Raw genomic sequence first — 21099 nt, 5'->3', positions numbered from 1 at the left:
ATGTCCCCAAAGGAGGAGTGAGGATCTCAGACTTCCCAGCTTGGGGACACTGAGGGATTAAGGACCCCAAAACTCCCACTTGGGGACAATTTAGGGCTGCTGTGTCCCCAAAATCCCCCTGATGTCCCCAGAGAGGGGGTGGGGACCCCAAAATTCCTGCCTTGGGGACAATGGGAAACTGAGGGCCCCAAAATTCCCTCTTGGGGTCACTGAGGGAGTGGGCACCCCAATATCGCTCCCAGTGCCCCCAAAGGGGGAGGGAGAACCCCAAAATTTCTGCCTTTGGGGCAATGGGAAAGTGGGGACCCCAAAACTCCCTCTTGGGGACAATTTGTGGCTGCGGTGTCCCCAAAACGCCCTCGATGTCCCCAAGGGGGGGGTGGCGCCGCAGCCCCGCCCCTCCCCCACCCCCGGGGCCGGGTCCCTTTAAGGGGGCGGAGCTTTGGAGGGGGGAGGGGGGGAAATCCCGGGATTTTTTTTTTTTTTTTTGGGGAAGGGGGGGGATGCAGAGGGGTGGGGGAGGGGACGATGCTCCGCGTCTTCGTCCTGCGGGCCGAAAATGTCCTCACAGGCGACAGCGACATCAGCGACACCTACTGCTCCTCCACGTTCCAAGGTGGGAAAGAAACCCCTCGGGATTTGGGGTGGATTTGGGGGATTTTGGGGGCAATTCTGGGGGGAGATTCGGCCACGCCCGGCTGGGTCCTAAAAGTTGGGATGGGGCTGGAAGAGCCGCGGGTGCCCCCCTGTCCCCGTTGTCGCCGCCACCTCTTTGGTGTCCCCTCCCCGTTCCGAAATGTGAAGATCCAGAGAGGAAAAACAATCGGGATTTTGGGATTTTTTGGGGGGATTTTGGCGGCCCTAAATGCTGGGATGGGGCTGGAAGCGCTGCCAGTCCCCCCTGTCCCCATTGTCACCGCCACCCCTTTGGTGTCCCCTCCCCGTTCCAGCGTCAGAAACTCTAGGGGGGGGGGGGGAAATCGAGATTTAGGGGAATTTTGGGGTTTTTTTTTGGGATAAATGTGAGGGAATTTTGTCCCGAGAAGTCGGGATGGGGTTGGAAGAGCCGCGGGTCCGCGCTGTCCCCTCTGTGGTGTCGCCACCCCACTGGTGGCACTTGGGGACCCCCCTAAAGCCACCCCCGGTCCCCGCCGCGGATATTTTGGGATTTTCCGTGCGGAAGGATGGGGGGGGGGAGGGGAGGATCCCAAATTTGGGAATTGTCCCTTCCCGGGGTCCTTTCCCCACTGGGGACAAAAGTGACACTGAGGGGACAAAGGACATGGTGACGTCACGGATTGGTTGGGATTTTAATTTTTTTTTTTAATGGGAAAAAGCGGCTTTTTGGGATTTCCTGCGTGTTCGTGGATGAGGGAGCGGTCCCGGTTTTCCATGGGATTCTCCCGGTGTGGGTGTGGCATTCCCAGACTTTGGCGTTTTGGTGTTCCCAGGAATTCCCAAATCCCAGCATCCTCAGGCCTTGTAGGATCCTGAAATTCCCAGGGATTTATTTCCTATCCCTGAGGTTCCCAGCATTCCCAAATCCCAGTCCTGGGATATCCTTGGGGTTTCCAGAATTCCTGGATCTCGATGTTTTGATTTCTCATCCCTGGGAATTGTGGGATCTCTGAATCCCAGGGATTTGTGCCCCATCCCTGGAGTTCCCAGCATTCCCAAATCCCAGGGTTTGAGGGATCCTTGGGGTTTCCAGAATTTCTTAATCCCAGGATTTTATTCCTGGTCCCTGGGGTTTCCAGCATTCCTGAATTCCCAAGGATTTAATTCCCCATCCCTGGGAATTGCAGCATTCCCTGGATCCTGGTGCTGGGTCATCCTCAGGCCTTGGAACATCCCTGAATCCCAGGGATTCATTCCCCATTTTTGGGGTTCCTGCATTCCCAGCTCCCAGTACCAGGTTATCCCTGGGGGGTTTCCAGAATTCCTGGATCCCAATTTATCATCCCTGGGAATTGTGGGATCCCCAAATCCCAGGGATTCATTCCCCATCTCTGGGAATTGCAGCATTCCCAAATCCTGATGCTGGGTCATCCTCAGGTTTTATAGGATCCCTGAATCCCAGGGATTTATTCCCCATCCCTGAGGTTCCCAGCATTCCCAGATCCCGGGGTTTGAGCATCTCTGGGGTTTCCAGAATTTCTGAATCCCCAAGGATTTAATTCTCCATCCCTGGGAATTGCAGTATTCCCAAATTCCTGTGCTGGGTCATCCTCAGGCCTTGGAGCATCCCTGAATCCCAGGGATTCATTCCCAACTCCCGCCCTTCCCATCTCCCCCCCAATCCCAGCTCTCTTCCCACGATCCCGTTTTTTTCCCAGCCCCTCCAGGGGCGTTCCCGTGCCGGGATGGGCCGGACCGGGAAAAGGGGGTGGGAATGGGATAAGGGAGAGCGGATCCCGACCCCGGCTTTCCCCATCCCGGCTTTCCCCATCCCGGCCATGCTCCGCTGCCTGCTCCAAAGGGCTTCCCAACTTCCCAGCCTGGAAAAGCGGGATAAACAAAGCGATCCCGTGGCCAGCCTGACATTCCGAGGTGAGGGAATCCCGATTTTGTATTTTTTTTTTTTTGGGAAGGAAGGGAGGGTTTGGAATGTTTTTAGCAGCTCTCAGGAAAATTTGGGATCTGGGAAGCTCCTAAATCCTTGGAAAATCTTTTGCTTTGAGCCTTTTATCCCCCTGATCTCAAAGTTTTTAAATCCACGCTGGAATATCCCTGGGAATTCCATCCCTTGAAATCCTTGAATTCTGCACTGGGATGGATATGAATAATCCCACATGGAGCAGGGATTATCCAATCCCCGAGGGATGGATTTCCTGGGAAAACTGAGGGGTTTGCACTCCCAAAATTCCCTCTGGAGGACGGCACTGCCCTGGCATTTTCCTGGACTTCGAAAAAATGGGGGAAAAAAAATCCAATTTTAAACAAAAATTAGGGAAAAGGACGAGCAGCTCCCGATCCAGGTTTTCCATTTGCTGCTGATCCCATTCCCACCGGGATCCCACTGGAGAATCCCGGGAGCTCCATCTTCGACCAAAACCTGATCCAGGGCAATTCCAGGGCACTGAATCCCGGGAAATACCAGGAACGAGATGGGAATGAATCTCTGGATGAGGAAAACCAGCGGGATGAGTTTCCCATATTCCCAGAGCCGGGAAGTTCGGCTCTTCCCCAATCCCAAATAGGGAAGGGGTCGCTGAACGGTGCGAAAAGAGCAGAAAACCGGGAATATTTGGAATATCCCGGAGTCTCCCGGGATCTGAGTCACCTCCATTGTTTGGCCTTTTCCTTTTCCTCTTCCCGCGGGGGTCCCTCCCTTGGGATGCGGCGACATTCCAGGAGGGATGAGGGGGGCGTGGCCTTGGGAAGGGGGTGGGTGCATTCCCGGGATTGGGAATGTTGGATTTTGGGGGAATCCCGAGATTCCCGCCCGCGGCATTTGGGAGATTCTGGGGAAACTGAGGCACGACCCCGAGGTTTGGGAATGGAGGGAATGGAATGTTTGGGATCTCCCCCGGCTCTTCCCACCCTGATATTCCCAGTCCTTGGAAACCTTTGGATGCTCCTGGGGAAACTGAGGCACAGCAAGGAGGATTTTCCAGTGCATTTTCCAGCCTGGAAGGGTTGGGGATCCAAGTGGGATCTTGGATTCAATCTCTGTATTCCCAGCCCTGGGAAGAGGGAATGGGGCTGGATCCTGATCCTGGGGATTGTGGGAATTTCTGGAAGCTCAGCCCTCACTGTGAGGAGAGAACAGGATCCAGTCCTGGTCCTGGAAATTTCTGGAATTTCTGCCCCTGGGATCAAGGATTGAGATCCAGTCCTCCTTCTGGGAATTTCTGGAGGTCCAGCTCCACCTGGGATCAGGAATTTGGATCCAGTCCTATCCCTGGGAATTTCTGGAAGTTCACCTCTACCTGGGATCAAGCAATGGGATCCAATCCTCATCCTAGGAATATTTGGAAGCCCAGTTCCAGCTGGGAGGAGGGCAATGGCTGTGATCCTGCTCCTGGGAATTGTGGGAATTTCTGGAAGTTCAGCTCCAACTGGGAGGAGAGAATGGGATCCAATTCCTGGATCCTGATGTTTTAATTTCCCATCCCTGGGAACTGTGGCATCCCTGAATCCCAGGGTCCTGGTCCTGGGAATTTCTGGAGCTTCAGCTCCAGCTGGGATCAGGAAATGGAGCCTGATCCTGGTCCTGGGAATTCTGGGAATCCCTGGAAGCTCAGCCCCAGCTGAGATCAGAGTTTCATTGTGGGATCCTGATCCCTGGGAAGCTCCCAAACCCCTGGAAGATCCCAATCCCGGTTTTTCTCCTTCCAGGTGTCAAGAAGAGGACAAAGGTCATCAAGAACAACGGGAATCCTGTCTGGAATGAGGTGAGAATTCCCAGTCTCTGGATTTATCCCCGTTCCCAGAAAATGATCATGGAAAGTTTGGGATTGCTCCCTTTCTGTTCCAGAATTCCAGGCAGAATTCCAACCTCTTCCCCTTCCATCAAAGTCTTATCCAGACTTGGTATGAATATTTCAAGGAATTTTCATGGAATGGGAATTTTTCCAGCACCTTTTCCCCTCCAACCCTGTCTTTGAGCTCCCATGGGCCAAAATTCCAAAAAAAAAAAGGGAATTTGGTGGGAAAATGGGCACAGATTCGGGACTGGAGCAGCTCCCGGGATTTGCTCCTTCCCAGTAATCCATGGCCAGGGAAAACTTTGTCCCAAGGCAACTTTTCCCAGTGGATTTTCTGGGAAATTTGGCTTTGGGAATGCTGTGATTCCGAGGGGGTTTGGGATTTGGGTTCTGCATTTCCAGACACTGATCCCGGCCTCTCCCTCCTCCTTTTTTCCAGGGATTCGAGTGGGATCTGAAGGGAATCCCTCTGGATCCCGATGCCGAGCTCACCGTGGTGGTCAAGGACCATGAAACCGTGGGGAGAAACAGGTGGGAAAAATTCCGGAGCTGGACACGGCTCCTTCTCCCTTTTCCCATTCCCAGGATTCATCCGGCTCTTCCCAGACTCCGCGGATTCCCACTGTGGGATGGCCGTGGGAGGCTGGAGCTGCATTTTTGGGCTGCTTCTCTCGGAATCCGAGGGAAATTCCAGCGTTGGAAGGTCGGGAGGACACAGGGGGTGGTTGTTTAGGGACAGACGGACGGACACTTTGGACACTTGGCCAGGATTTGGGAAGGGCTGCCAAGATCATTCCCAAGGCGCCGGCAGTGCCCGGAACGGCGGCGGGAGCGGAGCCTCCGGTTTCCTTCCTCTGACTGATCCCAGTGCCTCCCCCATTCCAGGGGTTCCCCACGGATCGGGGGCTCCTGCTGGGTGAGGATGGAAGGGATTCCGGTGATTCCCGGCCTTTCCCGGCTCAGTGGGGTGGGAAAGCTGCTTGGAAAAGGGAAAAAAATAGAGAAACGGATTTATTTTTAGGGGTAAGAGGTTGGGAATGTGGCTTGGGGAGGGAAGGATCCTGATTCCAGGGCTGGAGCTGAGGCTGGAATTGCTGCTGGGCTGAAATCCAAAGAGGGTTGGAATTTGGGGCCGCTCCAACAGCTGAGTGCCCATAAATAGCCACGGGAAAATGGGAGGAGGGTCCTGGATCCCGGAGCAGGAAGATTCCAGCTGGCACCTCCCAGGCTGCTCCAAGCCCCATCCCAACCTGGCCTTGGGCACTGCCAGGGATCTGGGGGCAGCCACAGCAAATCTGGGAATTCCAGCCCAGCCCCTGCCCACCCTCCCAGCCAGCAATTCCTTGCCAAGATCCCAGCCCAATCTCCCCTTTCCCAGTGGGAGCCATTCCCTGGCTCCTGTCCCTGCAGGCCTTGTCCCCAGTCCCTCTCCGGCTCTCCTGGAGCCCCTGCAGGGACTCTGAGCATTCCCTGGATTTTCCCTTCTCCAGGGGAACATTCCCAGCTCTCCCAGAGCAAAAGATCTCCAGAATCCTGGAATGGTTTGGGTTGGACAAGACCTTAAATCCCATCCAGTCCCACCTCATCCATGGGCAGGGACACCTCCCACTGTCCCAGGTGGATCCAGCCTGGCCTTGGGCACTGCCAGGGATCCAGGGGCAGCCACAGCAAATCTGGCAATTCCAGCCCAGCCCCTGCCCACCCTCCCAGCCAGCAATTCCTTGCCAAGATCCCAGCCCAATCTGCCCTTTCCCAGTGGGAGCCATTCCCTGGCTCCTGTCCCTGCAGGCCTTGTCCCCAGTCCCTCTGCAGCTCTCCTGGAGCCCCTTCAGGCACTCTGAGGATTCCCTGGATTTTTCTCTTCTCCAGGGAAACATTCCCAGCTCTCCCAGCCTGGCTTCATTTCCATGGCCTCCTCTGGACTCCCATCCTTGTCTCTGGAACGGTTTGGATGCCCTTGGAGCAGCGCTGATCCCTCTCCCTGTTTCCCGCAGGTTTTTGGGAGAATCCCGGGTGCCGCTCCGGGATGTTCTGGGCACTCCCAGCCTGGCGGCCTCGTTCAACCTCCCCCTGCTGGACTCGCGCAAGGAGAGCACCGGGGTGAGTGCCTGGCTCCCAGTTTGGGACCAGTATGAACCATGGTGTGGCCAGTTTGGGCTCCCAGTTTGGGACCAGTATGAACCATGGTGTGGCCAGCAGGGGCTCCCAGTTTGGGACCAGTATGAACCATGGTGTGGCCAGTTTGGGCTCCCAGTCTGGGACCAGTATGAACCATGGTGTGGCCAGTTTGGGCTCCCAGTTTGGGACCAGTATGAACCATGGTGTGGCCAGTTTGGGCTCCCAGTTTGGGACCAGTATGAACCGTGGTGTGGCCAGAGGGGCTCCCAGTTTGGGACCAGTATGAACCGTGGTGTGGCCAGAGGGGCTCCCAGTCTGGGACCAGTATGAACCATGGTGTGGCCAGTTTGGGCTCCCAGTTTGGGACCAGTATGAACCATGGTGTGGCCAGAGGGGCTCCCAGTTTGGGACCAGTATGAACCGTGGTGTGGCCAGCAGGGGCTCCCAGTTTGGGACCAGTATGAGCTGTGGCATGGCCAGCCGGAGCTCCCAGTTTGGAACCAGTATGAACCATGGTGTGGCCAGCAGGAGCTCCCAGTTTGGGACCAGTATGAACCATGGTGTGGCCAGCAGGGGCTCCCAGTTTGGGACCAGTATGAGCTGTGGCATGGCCAGAGGGGCTCCCAGTCTGCGACCTGTACGAGCCATGTGTGGCCAGGAGGGCTCCCAGTTTGGGGCCAGTATGTGCCTTGGCTTGGCCAGTTTGGGCTCCCAGTTTGGGACCAGTATAAGCAGTAGCATGGCCAGGGAGGCCCCCAGTTTGGGACCAGTTGGTGCTCCCAGTTTGGGACCAGTTGGGGCTCCCAGTTTGTGGCCAGTACGAGCCATGGTGTGGCCAGTTTGGGCTCCCAGTTTAGGACCACTTGGGGCTCCCAGTTTGGGGCCAATATAAGCCATGCCATGGCCAGCTGGGGCTCCCAGTTTGGGACCAGTAGGAGCCATGGCATGGCCAGGAGTGCTCCCAGTTTGGAATCAGCTGGGGCTCCCAGTTTGAGACCAGCCGGGGCTCCCAGTTTGGGACAAGTACAAGCCATGGTGTGGCCAGGGAGGCTCCCAGTTTGGGGCCAGTTGGGGCTCCCAGTTTGGGACCAGTACAAGCCATAGCATGGCCCCTGTGGGCTCCCAGTTTGGGACCACTTGGGCTTCCCAGGTTGAGACCAGTTGGGGCTTCCGGTTTGGGACCAGTCTGAGCAATGTCCTTACCAGTGGCAGCTCCCAGTTTGAGACCAGTCTGAATCCCTTCCCTCCCAGTTTGATCCCAGTTTGAGTCCTGTTCCCCCCAGATGAAGCTACCATTTTGGGACCGGTCTGAATTCCATCCCTCCCAGTTTGATCCCAGTCCGAGCCACATCCCTCCCAGTCTGATCCCAGTTTGAATCCTGTACCTCCCAGTCTGGGACCAGTCTGAATCCCTTCCCTCTTACTCTGGGACCAGTTTGAGTCCTGTCCTCCCAGTTTGATCCCAGTCGCTCCCATTTTGATCCCAGTTTGAGTCCTGTCCTTCCCAATCTGAGACTAGTCTGAATCCTTTCCCTCCAAGTCTGGAACCAGTTTGAGTCCCATCCCTCCCAATCTGATCCCAGTCTGAATCCCTTCCCTCCCAGTTTGATCCCAGTTTGAGTCCTCTCCTTCCCCGTCTGGGACCAGTCTGATCCTTTCCCTCCCAGTTTGATCCCAGTTCTCCCATCCTGGCCTCTCTGACACTCATTCCCTGTTTTCCAGGCCTCCCTGTTCCTGCAGGTGTCCTACATCCCCCCTCCGGGCGCTATCCCGCTTTTCCCTCCTCCGGCCCCTCCGGAGCCGGCCCCGACTGCAGCCGAGCTGGACACGGTCACCGGTAACCACAGCCCCTCCCCATCCTGGATTTTGGGATCCAAACCCATTCCCAAATCCCACATTTCCCTTCTCCCGCCGGGCAGAGACGGCCGGAGAGGAGGACACGGAAGATCCAGAGGCCACGGGGGACACGGAGCCCTCGGCATCCTCAGGAGCACCGGGCTCGGAGCCGCCTTCGCTCCCAAGGAAACCGTCCGGGAATCACATCCAGGGGGTGAAGAGGAGGAGGAGGAGCTCTCCCAAAAAGCCTTTATCCAACAAACCGCAGGATTTCCAGGTGGGATGAGCTGTTCCCTTAAAATCCTGCCGGTTGTCCTGGTGATTCCCTGTCCTCCATCCTATGGGATGATCCTGGTGATTCTCATCCTGGTGATTCTCATCCTGGTGATTCCCTGTCCTCCATTCTGTGGGATGATCTTTGTGATTCCCTTCCCGGTGATTCCCTGTCCTCCACCCCATCCCAGATCCGGGTGAGGGTCATCGAGGCCCGGCAGCTTCCCGGGATCCAGATCCGGCCGGTGGTGAAGGTGACGGTGGCCGGACAAACACGGAGAACGCGGATCCGGAAAGGGAACAGCCCCTTCTTTGATGAGGTCAGCAGGAATTCCCACTCCAGCGATTCCTGGGAGAGGCTGCAATGTGGGAATGCACTCCGGGTGGAAAACTGGGATAATGCCTCATCCTCATCCCGGTTTTCCACAGACTTTTTTCTTCAACGTCTTTGAGTCGCCATCGGAGCTGTTCGATGCTCCCATTTTCCTCACGGTGAGTGTTGGGAAATCCAGGAATTCCCCCCTTCCCAGGGAAAACCCCTCCTGTTCCCCAGGATCCTCCATCCCAGCAGGATTTGGGCTGGATCGCACATTTTTCCTCATTTTCAGGTCGTGGATTCTCGGTCGTTCCGCACGGATTCGGTGATCGGGGAATTCCGGGTAAGATCCCATCCCCTTTTCCTGGCATTTCCTGCTCTGGATGAACTCTGGCATCTCCTTTTCCTTTAATCCTGCAGATGGATGTGGAGACCGTTTACTCCGAGCCAAGTGAGCCTTGGGAAATTTCTTTGGGATTTTTTTGGGAAATGCGCCCACACATCCCAACTCTTCCGTAGAGGAGCCCCAAATCCCAAATCCATGGCCATGGAATCCCAGAATGGTTTGGGTGGGAAGGGACCTTAAGGATCATCTGGTTCCATCCAGGGAAAAATTCCACCATCCCAGGTGGATCCAAGTCCATCCAACCTGGCCTTGGACATTTCCAGGGATGGAGCATCCATAGTTTTTCCAGGAATTTTGTGCCAATTATCCTTCCCTCTTCCCTGGTCCCTTCCTGGGAAAGGAACTGAAATATTCCCTTATCCCATTGCATGATTTCCATTTAAACCCCACCCAGGAGCATCCCTGACCTCCCTGCACATCCAAGGAGTAATTCTCAGTTTCCCACGTTTTCCCGCAGAACACGCTTTCCGCAGGAAGTGGCTGCTCCTCTCGGATCCGGAGGATTTTTCTGCGGGAGCCAAGGGCTACTTGAAGGTCAGCGCCTGCGTGCTGGGGCCTGGAGACGAAGCTCCTGTGAGTATTCCTGCTGGGAATGGGGGGACATTCCAGCCCTGGGGCGTTCCAGCCCTGGGATATTATGGCCAAGACCCACCAACCTCCATGGCCTTTCCCAAGGAAGCCACAGCTTGGATTTTCCTCTGTTTTGGGGGAAAAGTGTTGCATTTTATCATGGAATCCTGGAATGGTTTGGGTTGGGGGAGATCTTAAATCCCACCCCTTTCCAGCTTAGGGACACTTCCCACTGTCCCAGGTGGATCCAACCCTGATGTCCAACCTGGGATCCAGGGGCAGCCACAGCAAATCTGGGAATTCCAGCCCAGCCCCTGCCCACCCTCCCAGACAGCAATTCCTTGCCAGGATCCCAGCCCAATCTCCCCTTTCCCAGTGGGAGCCATTCCCTGGCTCCTGTCCCTGCAGGCCTTGTCCCCAGTCCCTCTCCAGCTCTCCTGGAGCCCCTCCAGGCCCTCTGAGGATTCCCTGGAATTTTCCCTTCTCCAGGGGAACATTCCCAGCTCTCTCAGAGCTCCTGGGCTCCAGAATCCTGGAATGCTTTGGTTTGGTTAAATCCCACCGCATCCATGGGCAGGGATGCCTCCAATGTCCCAGGTTGCTCCAAGCCCCATACCAACCTCACCTTGGACACTCCCAGGGCTGGAGCATCCACCTACCCTCTCTCTTTTGGGATTTTCCTGCTCATTCCCGAATCCGGGGTGACTTTTCCCGTTGTCCTGTTCCCACAGCTGGAGAAGAAGGAGGTGTCCGAGGACAAGGAGGACATCGAGGCCAACCTGCTGCGCCCCACCGGGGTCACCCTCAGGGGCGCCCAGTTCTGCCTCAAGATCTACAAAGCTGAGGATTTGCCCCAGAGTAGGTTTTTCCTTTGGATCCCTCGGAATCACGACATTCCAGGCAGGAATTATGGCCTGGAGAAGGAAAAGATCCGTTATTATAATCCAAGGATGTCGGGCAGTTTTATGGGAGAGGAGTTTCTTACTGGTCCAAACTGGTTTTAACCCCCTGCTTTTCCTGCCTGGAGAGCGTCTCCCCCATGGGAATGCTCATCCCGCTGGTGGGACGGCTGGGACCCTCTGGATACTGTGAAATTCCAGGGATTTTGGCATCTCCCTCTTTTCCCAGTGGATGACGCCGTCATGGACAACGTCCGGCAGATCTTTGGCTTCGAGAGCAACAAGAAGAACCTGGTGGATCCCTTTGTGGAAGTCAGCTTTGCCGGGAAAACAGTCAGTGGAGCGGGATCCACCGGGATCCCGGGGATGGCAGCGGGAGGAACCCGGGATTGGGATGGCAGTGGGGTGTTCCTGGGGCTGGGATAACAGCGGGATGGTCCTGGGATTGGGAATGGCAGCAGGACATTCCCTCCCAGATCTCTGGGATTGGGAATTCAGTGGGATGTCCTCAGGACTGGGATGGTAGTGGGGTGTTCCTGGAGCTGGGATAACAGTGAGATGATCCTGGGGTTGGGAATGGCAATAGGATGATCCTGGGATTGGAGTGGCAGTGGGATGATCCTGGGATTGGAGTGGCAGTGGGATGATCCTGGGATTGGGAATGGTGGCGGGATGATTTTGGGATTGGGAATGGCAGCAGGACATTCCCTTCCAGCTCTCTGGGATTGGAATTTAAGTGGGATGTTCTTAGGACTGGGATTACAGCGGGATGATCCTGGGATCGGGAGTGGCAGTGGGATGATTTTGGGATTGGAAGTGGTACCAGGATGATCCTGGGATTAGGAATGGCAGTGGGATAATCCTGGGATTGAGAATGGCACCGGGATAAACCTGGGATTGGGAATGACAGGGGGACGTTCCCTCCCAGATCTCTGGGATTGGGATTTCAGTGGGATGTCCTCAGGACTGGGATGGTAACAGGGTGTTCCTGGGACTGGGATAATCTTGGGATTGGGAATGACAGTGGGATAATCCTGGGATTGAAAATGGCACTGGGATGATCCTGGGATTGGGAATGGCAGCGGGATGACCTCTCATGGTCCTCAGGGTTGGGATGGCAGTGGGACATTCCCACCCAGGTCTGTGGGATTGGGATAACAGCGGGATGTCCTTGGTATTGGGATTTCAGTGGGATGGCCCCTCCTGGGTCTCTGGGACTGGAATTTCAGTGGGATGTCCTTGAGGCTGGAATGGCAGTGGGACATTCCCTCCCAGGTCTCTGGATTGGGATGGCACTGGGATATCCTTGGGGTTAGAATGGCAGTGGGACATTCCCTCTGGATCCCTGGGATTGGGATTTCAGTGGGATGTCCTCAAGGCTGAATGGCAACAGGACAGACCCCAGGAATCTGGGGTTGGGATGGCAGTGGGACATTCCCTTTGGATCTCTGGGACTGGGATTTCAGCAGGATATCCATGGGGTTGGGATGGCAGCAGGACAGTCCCCAGGAATTTGGGATTGGGATGGCACTGGGACAGTTACTCCCAGATCTTTGGGATTGTGATGGCAGTGGGATGTCCTTGGGGTTGGGATAGCAGTGGGACATTCACTGTGGATTCCTGGGGTTGGGATTTCCGTGAGATGTCCTTGGAGCTAGAATGGCAGTGGGATATTCCCTCCAGATCCCCAAGCCTGGAATGAGGAAATTCAGTCTTTAAATGGAGGAATTTGTTCTTGGAATGGGGAAATTTGCTCCTGGAATGGGGCAGATGCGATCCTGCTGGTCCCAAGGTGGAAAGATCCCTGGGAAATCTGAAGCATTCTCTGCATCCTGCACCAGGGGGTTTAGGAACCCCATGGAATGGGGGATGGATTTTAGGGAATCTGAGGCTGGATTTTAAGGAGGCTGAGACTAGATTTTAGGGAATTTGGGGACGGATTTTAGGGAAACTGAGGCCGGATTCTGAGAAGCCTGAGACTGCATTTTGGTGAACCTGAGGCTGGATTTCAGGAACCTGAAGCTGGATTTGGGGGAATGTGAACCTCAACTTTTGGGAATCTAAGACTGGATTTTGGGGAACCTGAGGATGGATTTTAGGGAATCTGAAGTTGGATTTGGGGGAATCTGAGCCTCAACTTTCTGGAATCTGAGACCAGATTTTAGGGAATCTGAGACCAGATTTTAGGGAATCTGAGACCAGATTTTAGGGAATCTGAGGCTTCCCAGCTCCATGAACTGGGCCAACAGCCACTTTCCTGGGACAACACCGACTTTTCCCTCTTCCCATCCCTCCTTTCCAGCTCTGCTCCCGAATCCTGGAGAAAAACGCCAACCCCCAGTGGAACCAGTGCCTGACGCTGCCGGCTATGGTGAGCCCTGGTGTCCCCAAGGTCCCCTCCCAGTGTCCCCAGCACCGCTCACCCTCTTCCCGTATCCCTTTTCCCAGTTCCCTTCCATGTGCGAGCGGATGAGGATCCGTGTGACCGACTGGTGAGCGGGAAGGGCATTCCCAGAGCCCGGAATGGCGGGATGGGCGAGGGGGCGTCCCCTCCCCCGCGGTCCCCAAAGTGACGATGTCACCTCGCAGGGACCGCCTGACGCACAACGACGTCGTCGGCACCGCTTTCCTCGGAATGTCCAAGATTTCGGCCCCCGGCGGGGAGCTGGAGGGTAAGGGCGGGAAGCAGGCCGGGATTTGGGATGCATGGCCTTGGAGGAGCTGCATGGCGTGGCTGGAGGTTGGTGGTGGCTCTGGGGACGTCACAGCTGTCACCGTCCCTGCTTGGGGACGCAGGGTCCTGTGGTCACTTCAAGCTGTGCTGCATGTCCAGATTGGATCCAACCCCTCTGGGTTCTTGTGATGGGGTGGATTCTTGGGAATGGCGGATGGAGGCTGCAGGTCCATGGTGTGGCTGGATGTTGGTGGTGGCTTTGGGGATGTCACAGCTGTCACTGTCCCCACCTGGGGAAGTGCAATGGGCTCCTGGTGTTGCTCTGAGCTGTGCCTCATTTCCAGATGGATCCAACCCCTCTGGATTCTTGGGATTTCGTGGATTCTTGGGAATGGGGCTATGGAGGAGCTACATGGTGTGGCTGGAGGTTGGTGGTGGCTTTGGGGACGTCACAGCTGTCACCGTCCCTGCCCGGGGACACAGGATGGGCTCCTGTAGTTGCTTGGAGCTGTTCCCCATTTCCAGATTGGATCCAACCCCTCTGGATTTTTGGGATTTGGTGGATTCTTGGGAATGGGGGAAGGAAGTTGCAGGTCCATGACATGGCTGGATGTTGGTGGTGGCTTTGGGGATGTCACAGCTGTCACTGTCCCCACCTGGGGAAGCGCAATGGGCTCCTGGTGTTGCTCTGAGCTGTGCCTCATTTCCAGATGGATCCAACCCCTCTGGATTCTTGGGATATGGTGGATTCTTGGGAATGGGGGAGGCTGCAGGTTCATGGTGTGGCGGGAGGTTGGTGACACATGGTGATGGTGGTGGCACCACTGCTGGCAGCCACGTATCCCTGATGTGTCCACCTCACTAAGGTGACATTTAGGGGCTGTCACAGGGTGGGAATTCCCATCCAGCCCATGCTGTTCCAAATCCTGGGAATTTTCTGAGGGTAAGGAGCCCCAGGCATGGCAGGGCTCAGCCGGGTGTCACTGTCACCGATGCCAAGTGGGAGGACGGGAATTTGGGATGTGGCTTTGGACCTGCTGAGGGCTTGGAGCTTCCACCTGCATGAGCTTTTCCTGCTGCCAGTGCTTCCGTGGAATCTGTGATCCCAGTGGGAATTCTGCACTTGGCTTTGTGACTTCCCCATGAGCTGTAGGGACACGGGATGGCCATGCTGGAAAAAGCTTGGAGCATGCTGGGATAGTGGGATGTGTCCCTGCCCATGGAATGGGATGAGCTTTAATGTCCTTCCAAGCCATTCCGTGATTCCATGGATCAGGACACGATCCAGAGGCTCCACCCGTGTCCCACCCCTGGCGCTGTCCAGTCCCCTCTTCCCAATCCCAACACAAATCCTGGGATGGGCTGGAGAGAAAGAGAGAGGCTGGGAGGGAGGATGGGAATGGTGGGATCCAGGATTGGCATCTCCCTTTCCCACCACTGGGATCTGTTTGATCCCAAGGAAATGCCTGGGAATGCAACTCAGGGATGCTCCAACCCCGCTCCATCCCAATCCCACAGCCTCTGGAATTGTCCAAGGCCAGGTTGGACAAGGCTCGGAACAACCTGGGATAGTGGGAAGTGTCCCTGGATGCACCTGGATGGGCTTTAAGGTCCCTTCCCACCCCAACCATTCCATGATTCTTTGATTCCATGATTCCATAATTCCTTGATTCCATGATTCCATGAAAAACCTCTCCCTTTCTGTCTCTCCGTGGGAATCTCCCCCCTCATTCCCGTCTCCATCCCTTTTCTGCACTCCTCTTCCAGCCTTTCCCAACCTCTCTACCTCTCTTTGTGCCTCAGATGAGTTTCCTGCTCCTGTGAAGCCTCTGAAACCCTCGGACCGTACGTTCCCAGTACATCCCAGTTTTCCAGCGCCTCCTGGGACTGGTTTTACTGGTTCCGCTCTCTGGATTGGGGGAGGATCTGCTGGGATGAGTTGGGCACCTTGGGAAAAGGGAATGGCTCCGGTTTGGCCCTTTGGGGATTCCTGGGATGCTGTCGTGTCTGGAATGTGTAGCCAGATGGGTGCATGGAGGGCAGGATTCCTGCTCAAAGTTCCATAAAAATGAGTGGTTCTCCTCATGGAATCACAGGATTGGAAAATCCCTCTGATCCATTGGCCCCCAAGGCCACCCCATATCCATGTCCCCAGGTGCCACCTCCACAGGGATGTTCAGTCCCTCCAGGGAGGGGGACAGCCCTTTCCAGGAAGGAATTTTCCCGAAAATCCAACCTAAACCTCCCTGGCACATCCTGAGGCTCTTTCCTCTCTCCTGTCACTCTTACTCTTGTCTGACCCCTCTCTGACCTCGCCCTTTTCCATGGGGACTTTTCCTGGGATTGGGAATTCCCAGGATTCAGCACCACGCCCTCCGTATTGTTCTCCTGCTCCAAGGTGAGGTCGTGGGATTCAAAATGGGTGGAAATTCTGGGATTTTGGTGGCCTCCAGCTGTGTGATCCCTGTGATGCTCCTGCGAGCATGATGCATTCCCAAGGTGCCTCCGGGAATCCCTAATCCCTCTTTTCCCTGCCATTCCCAGTGGATGACGGGCTGGGATTCCTGCCGACCTTCGGGCCCTGCTACATCAACCTGTACGGCAGCCCCCGGGAATTCACCGGATTTCCCGATCCCTACGAGACGCTCAATTTGGGAAAGGTGACATCGGCTGCTTCCCGGCGCATCCCAAAATAACCTCCAGCTCCTCTTTTCCCAAAAAAAGCTGCTTCTAACCGCACCTAGCTTTGTCATCAGGAGCCTGCGCTGCTTTTCCTGCTCCTGGTTATTCCCGCTAACGCCTCCCGATCCCGCTCTGCTCCCAAAATTCCACCTTGGAAGCTCCAGCTGGAATTCTTTGCCTGATCCTGCTACTCCGTGATGAAGCTCCTTGGAAGCAAAGGCAGAGCTCGGCCTCGGGAAGGGAATTCTGGGATCTTGACTCCTGTTCCTGGTCTATCCCAAGGGCGAGGGGGTTGCGTATCGGGGACGGATCCTGGTGGAGCTGGAGACCAAACTGGTGGAGCACATGGAGCAGAAGGTGGAGGAGATTCCTGCTGATGACATCCTGAGGGTGGAGGTATTGGAATTTCTGGAAAATCTCTGAGATTGGCATGTGGGACACTATGGAAGGGATGTTGGCCATGGGTGGGGGTTGTCCCATGGTCTGTGACCTCCTGGAGGGGTCTTCTGTTGGATTTTTATCCCAAAGTGTCCAGGTTGGTCCATCCGAGCTGATCATGGTGAGCATGGAATTGTGGGACCATGGAATGGTTTGGGTGGGAATTGGCCTTGAAGCTGATCATGTTCCATGGGCAGGGGCAGCTCCCACTATCCCAGGTGGATCCAAGCTCAATCCAGCCTGGCCTTGGACACTGCCAGCGATCCAGGGGCAGCCACAGCAAATCTGGGAATTCCAGCCCAGCCCCTGCCCACCCTCCCAGCCAGCAATTCCTTGCCAAGATCCCAGCCCAATCTCCCCTTTCCCAGTGGGAGCCATTCCCTGGCTCCTGTCCCTGCAGGCCTTGTCCCCAGTCCCTCTCCAGCTCTCCTGGAGCCCCTCCAGGCCCTGCCAGGGGCTCTGAGCTTTCCCATGACGTTGCGGGAGATTTCCCTTCATTCTGGCTCTCTCAGATTTCCTCCTTTGACTCCTTTTCTATGAGAAGTTGTAGCTTCCTCTTCCATCTGGTTTTCCTAAAATTCCCCCAAGATTCCCATGCTGCAAAGTTTGTTATTCCCTCTGCAAGAAAATTCCCATCCTGGGCTCACTGAGTTTGGAAAATCCTCTGGGATCATCCAGTCCAAGCTGTGCCCGATGCCCACCCTGGCACTGAGTGCCACACCCAGGAATTCCTTGGGCATGTCCAGGGATGGGCACTCCAAACCTCCCTGGGCACTTCCTATCCCTGACCACCCTTTCCATGAGGAAATTCCTGCTGGTGTCCAACCTGAGTCTCCCGTGACCCAGCATGAGGCTGTTCCCTTCCATCCTGTTATTCCCTGGGATTAGATCCCAACTCCCAACTGGTTCCAACCTGTCAGGGAGTTGTGCAAAGCCAGAAGGTCCCTGTGGATCCTCCTTTTCTCTGGAATGAGCCCCTTTCCCAACTTCCTCATCTTTTCCTGGTTCTCCAGCCCCTTCCCAGCTCCCTCAGCTTTTCCTGGATCTCCAACCCTTTCCCAACTCCCTCAGCCACTCAGGATTTACCCTCCAGCCTCTTCCGGCTCCACATCCTGGAGATCATTGCAGCATCTCCTCCACATCCAATTCCTGTTTGTATTCCAGAAATACCTGCGCCGACGGAAATATTCCCTCTTCGCCGCCTTCTACTCGGCCACGATGCTCCAGGGCGTGGATGGCGCCGTCCAGTTCGAGGTCAGCATTGGGAATTACGGCAACAAGTTCGACACCACCTGCCTGCCCCTGGCCTCCACCACCCAGTACAGCGGGGCTGTCTTCGATGGTGAGTGCGGATTCCGTCCCTCGGGATGGTCCAAACACGGCTGGTGGAAGAGAACCCTGGAATTATGGAATGGTTTGGGATGGAAGGGGCCTTAAATCCCATCCTGTTCCAGATTAGGGACACCTTCCACTGTCCCAGGTGGATCCAAGCCCCAGTGTCCAACCTGGCCTTGGGCACTGCCAGGGATCCAGGGGCAGCCACAGCAAATCTGGGAATTCCAGCCCAGCCCCTGCCCACCCTCCCAGCCAGCAATTCCTTGCCAAGATCCCAGCCCAATCTCCTCTTTCCCAGTGGGAGCCATTCCCTGGCTCCTGTCCCTGCAGGCCTTGTCCCCAGTCCCTCTCCGGCTCTCCTGGAGCCCCTTGAGGGACTCTGAGGATTCCCTGGAATTTTTCCCTTCCCCAGGGGAACATTCCCAACTCTCCCAGAGCAGAGGGGCTCCAGAATCCTGGAATGCTTTGGGTTGGAAGGGACCTTGAATCCCATCCCATTCCAACCCCATCCATGTTTAGGGACACCTCCCACTACCCCCGGTGATTCCAAACCCCAATGTCCAGCCTGGCCTTGGACACTCCCAGGGATCCAGGGAAGCCAGAGGTTGTGTCCAGGTGATCCTGGTGAAGGTGTCCCTGCTTGGACCAGACAGCTCCAGAGGGTTTTCCTGCCTCATCCATGGGGAATTTTTGTCTGGGAAGGAGCAGGGAAGCTGTGACATCTCTCAGCTCCATGAGGTGGTTTTTGGCAGTGTCTTTTCCTGGCTCCCATCTCATCCCACCAGGAATGCTGAGCTGGTTTCTGGTCTCACTGCCAGAGCCATGGAGTCAGATCCCATTGGATCTCGGTGGGATCTCAAGGATTTGGGGAACACCATTCCCATCTTTCTCTCAAACACCTTCTGAGGGGAATTCCCATCCCGATCACACTGTTCCCCCTTCGTCCCCGCTCCCGAGGGGTGGATCCCATTATCCAACATCCCGAGGTGACGCCGTGCTGTCCCCCAGGCTGTCACTACTATTACCTGCCCTGGGGGAACGTGAAGCCCGTGGTGGTGCTCTCCTCCTACTGGGAGGACATCAGCCACCGCATGGACGCCCAGAACCTGCTGCTCCACGGGGCCGAGCAGCTGGTGAGTGACCGGGACATCCTGGGGACATCCCTGGGGACACTGGGATGGGACAGAAGCCATCTCCAGGCTGGGGAATGACCAGGGACATCCCTGGGGACATCCTGGGGACACTGGGATGGGACAGAGGCCATCTCCAGGCTGGGGAATGACCAAAGACATCCCTGGGGACATCCTGGGGACACCGGGAGGGGATAAGGGCCATCTCCAGGTTGGGGAGTGTCCAGTGATGCCCTTGGGGACACCGGGAGGGGACAGAGGCCACCTCCAGGCTGGGGAGTGTCTGGTGACACAGCCGTGTATCCACTGGATGAGGAGCTTCATGGGATCATGAAATGGTTTGGGTGGGAAGGGAACTTAAATCCCATCCCAATCCCACCCAATCCATGGGCAGGGACACCGCCCGCTGTCCCAGGTGGATCCAAGCCCTGTCCAACCTGGAGACAATTCCAGCGATCCAGGGGCCGTCCTTCAGCTCCTGAGTGATTTCTGAGGTTTCCCGTTGGATTTCCCTGTTGGTTCCCCTGGAGCTCCAAACATTTGGATGCAGATCCTTGCTGAGACCCAGAGCGGAATCTCTGATCCCTGGGAGTTTTCCCAATCTCTTGCTGGGAATATCCTGAAAACGAGATGGGATTCCGGGTGATTCCTCAGCTCCTGATCCCCACTTTTCCTGCAGGAAGCCAACCTGGAGAAGATCCATGTGGCCCTGAAATCCAACCGCTCTCCGGTCGAGCTGGAGGCCCTGGGGTCCCAACTGCTCAATGACGTCATTGCCGACTGCAGGTACTTTGGGAATTCGGGATGGGAAACCTTTTCTGATGTTTCTCCTTGGTTTTGGAAGGGAACACTGCCTCCACCCCTCTTCTCCTTTCTTCACCCCCTTTTTTCCCCCTTTTCCCCTCTTTTCTCCCCTTTCCTCTCTTTTACCTCTTTTTTCCCATTTCTCCTAATTTTTTCCATTTATTCATCCCTTTCCCCCTTTTCTATCCCTTTTTTGTTTGTTCCCTCCTTTTCCCCACCTTTTTTCCTTCTATTTTCTCTCCCTCTTTTCCCCATTTTCCCCTTTCCCCCTTTTCCTTCCTTTTCCCACCTTTTCCCACTTTGCTTTTATTCACTTTTTCCCTTATTTCAGTTTTTCCTTTCTCCTCTTTTTCCCTCTCCCCCCTTTCCCCCTTTTTTGCTTTCTTTTTTCCTTTTCCCCCTTCTCCCTTTTTTCTGTTTCTTTCTTTTTTCCCCTCTTTCTGTCTTTCTCTCTTTCAATATTTTTCCTATTCTCCCCTTTCCCCTACTCCTCTTTCCATTTTTTTGTCTTTTCTCCTTTTTTTTCTGTACTTTTCCTTTTCCCACTTCCCCCTTTTTTTTTCCATTTTCCCCTCTTTTTCCCTTTTTCCATTTCCTCCTTTTCTCCCTTGTTTCTCTTTTTCCTGTTTTTCCTTCTTTTGTCTTTCCCCCTTTTATTCTCTTCCCCGTTTTTTCCTCTTTTTGCCTTTTCTCCCCTTTTTTTCTTTTTTCCTTCCCACCCTTTCTTTGTCCTTATTTTCTTTCTTTCCTTATTTCCCTTTTTCCCTTCTCCCCCTCCTTCCCCCCCCCCCTTTTTCCCTTTTTTTCCCATTTTCCCACCTTTTCCCTGCTCATTCCCCCTCACTTCAAATCCTCATCCCTGGAAGTATCCAAAGCCAGGCTGAACAGGGCTTGGAGCAACTGACGAACGTGGAAAATCCCAAACCATTCCATAATTCCATGTTCTCCCTATTTACCTGCAATAAAAAATGGGATTTACAATCCCAATTCCCGAGGTGAGAATGTCGCATCCTTTAAAATCTCCTTCCAAACCTCTGCACAGCCTAAAAATAAATTTATCTTTCTCTTCATCTATTTTTTCCGGAGGAAATCCTGATTTGTGGCTCAGGAGCCGGGAGCAGGAAGTTAATTTATAGCAGCGGATCCATAAATCCTTGAATTTTACAGGAAAACCTCCCAGTTTGGCAC

The 21099-nt window shown here is 55.1% G+C and overlaps 1 protein-coding gene across 9 annotated transcripts in view; it reads left to right on the top strand.

Annotated features, from left to right (window-relative positions):
• The first annotated feature begins 511 nt into the window (after positions 1-511).
• DYSF (dysferlin) overlaps positions 512-21099 on the top strand; it is a 72426-nt gene continuing 51838 nt past the window's right edge. For 3 of the 9 annotated variants that reach the window (XM_063157799.1, XM_063157802.1, XM_063157796.1), the window contains exons 1-22: positions 2410-2550; positions 4342-4397; positions 4870-4961; positions 6425-6530; positions 8271-8385; positions 8468-8661; positions 8849-8977; positions 9087-9149; positions 9266-9316; positions 9394-9424; positions 9837-9952; positions 10681-10807; positions 11078-11181; positions 13151-13219; positions 13297-13340; positions 13438-13520; positions 15326-15367; positions 16067-16182; positions 16487-16600; positions 17807-17984; positions 18986-19110; positions 19787-19893. In XM_063157799.1, coding sequence (XP_063013869.1) covers positions 2457-2550; positions 4342-4397; positions 4870-4961; positions 6425-6530; positions 8271-8385; positions 8468-8661; positions 8849-8977; positions 9087-9149; positions 9266-9316; positions 9394-9424; positions 9837-9952; positions 10681-10807; positions 11078-11181; positions 13151-13219; positions 13297-13340; positions 13438-13520; positions 15326-15367; positions 16067-16182; positions 16487-16600; positions 17807-17984; positions 18986-19110; positions 19787-19893 — 2156 coding nt within the window. In that variant the 5' untranslated portion in view covers positions 2410-2456. Of the gene's footprint in view, positions 617-2409; positions 2551-4341; positions 4398-4869; positions 4962-6424; positions 6531-8270; positions 8386-8467; positions 8662-8848; positions 8978-9086; positions 9150-9265; positions 9317-9393; positions 9425-9836; positions 9953-10680; positions 10808-11077; positions 11182-13150; positions 13220-13296; positions 13341-13437; positions 13521-15325; positions 15368-16066; positions 16183-16486; positions 16601-17806; positions 17985-18985; positions 19111-19786; positions 19894-21099 lie in introns of those variants that run through there. The other 6 variants (XM_063157803.1, XM_063157798.1, XM_063157805.1 and 3 more) reach the window with 3 other exon arrangements.

Source organism: Melospiza melodia, chromosome 5 (genome assembly GCF_035770615.1).
Source record: "Melospiza melodia melodia isolate bMelMel2 chromosome 5, bMelMel2.pri, whole genome shotgun sequence".
Classification (NCBI taxonomy): domain Eukaryota; kingdom Metazoa; phylum Chordata; class Aves; order Passeriformes; family Passerellidae; genus Melospiza; species Melospiza melodia.
This window is presented reverse-complemented; position numbering and strand designations above follow the sequence as displayed.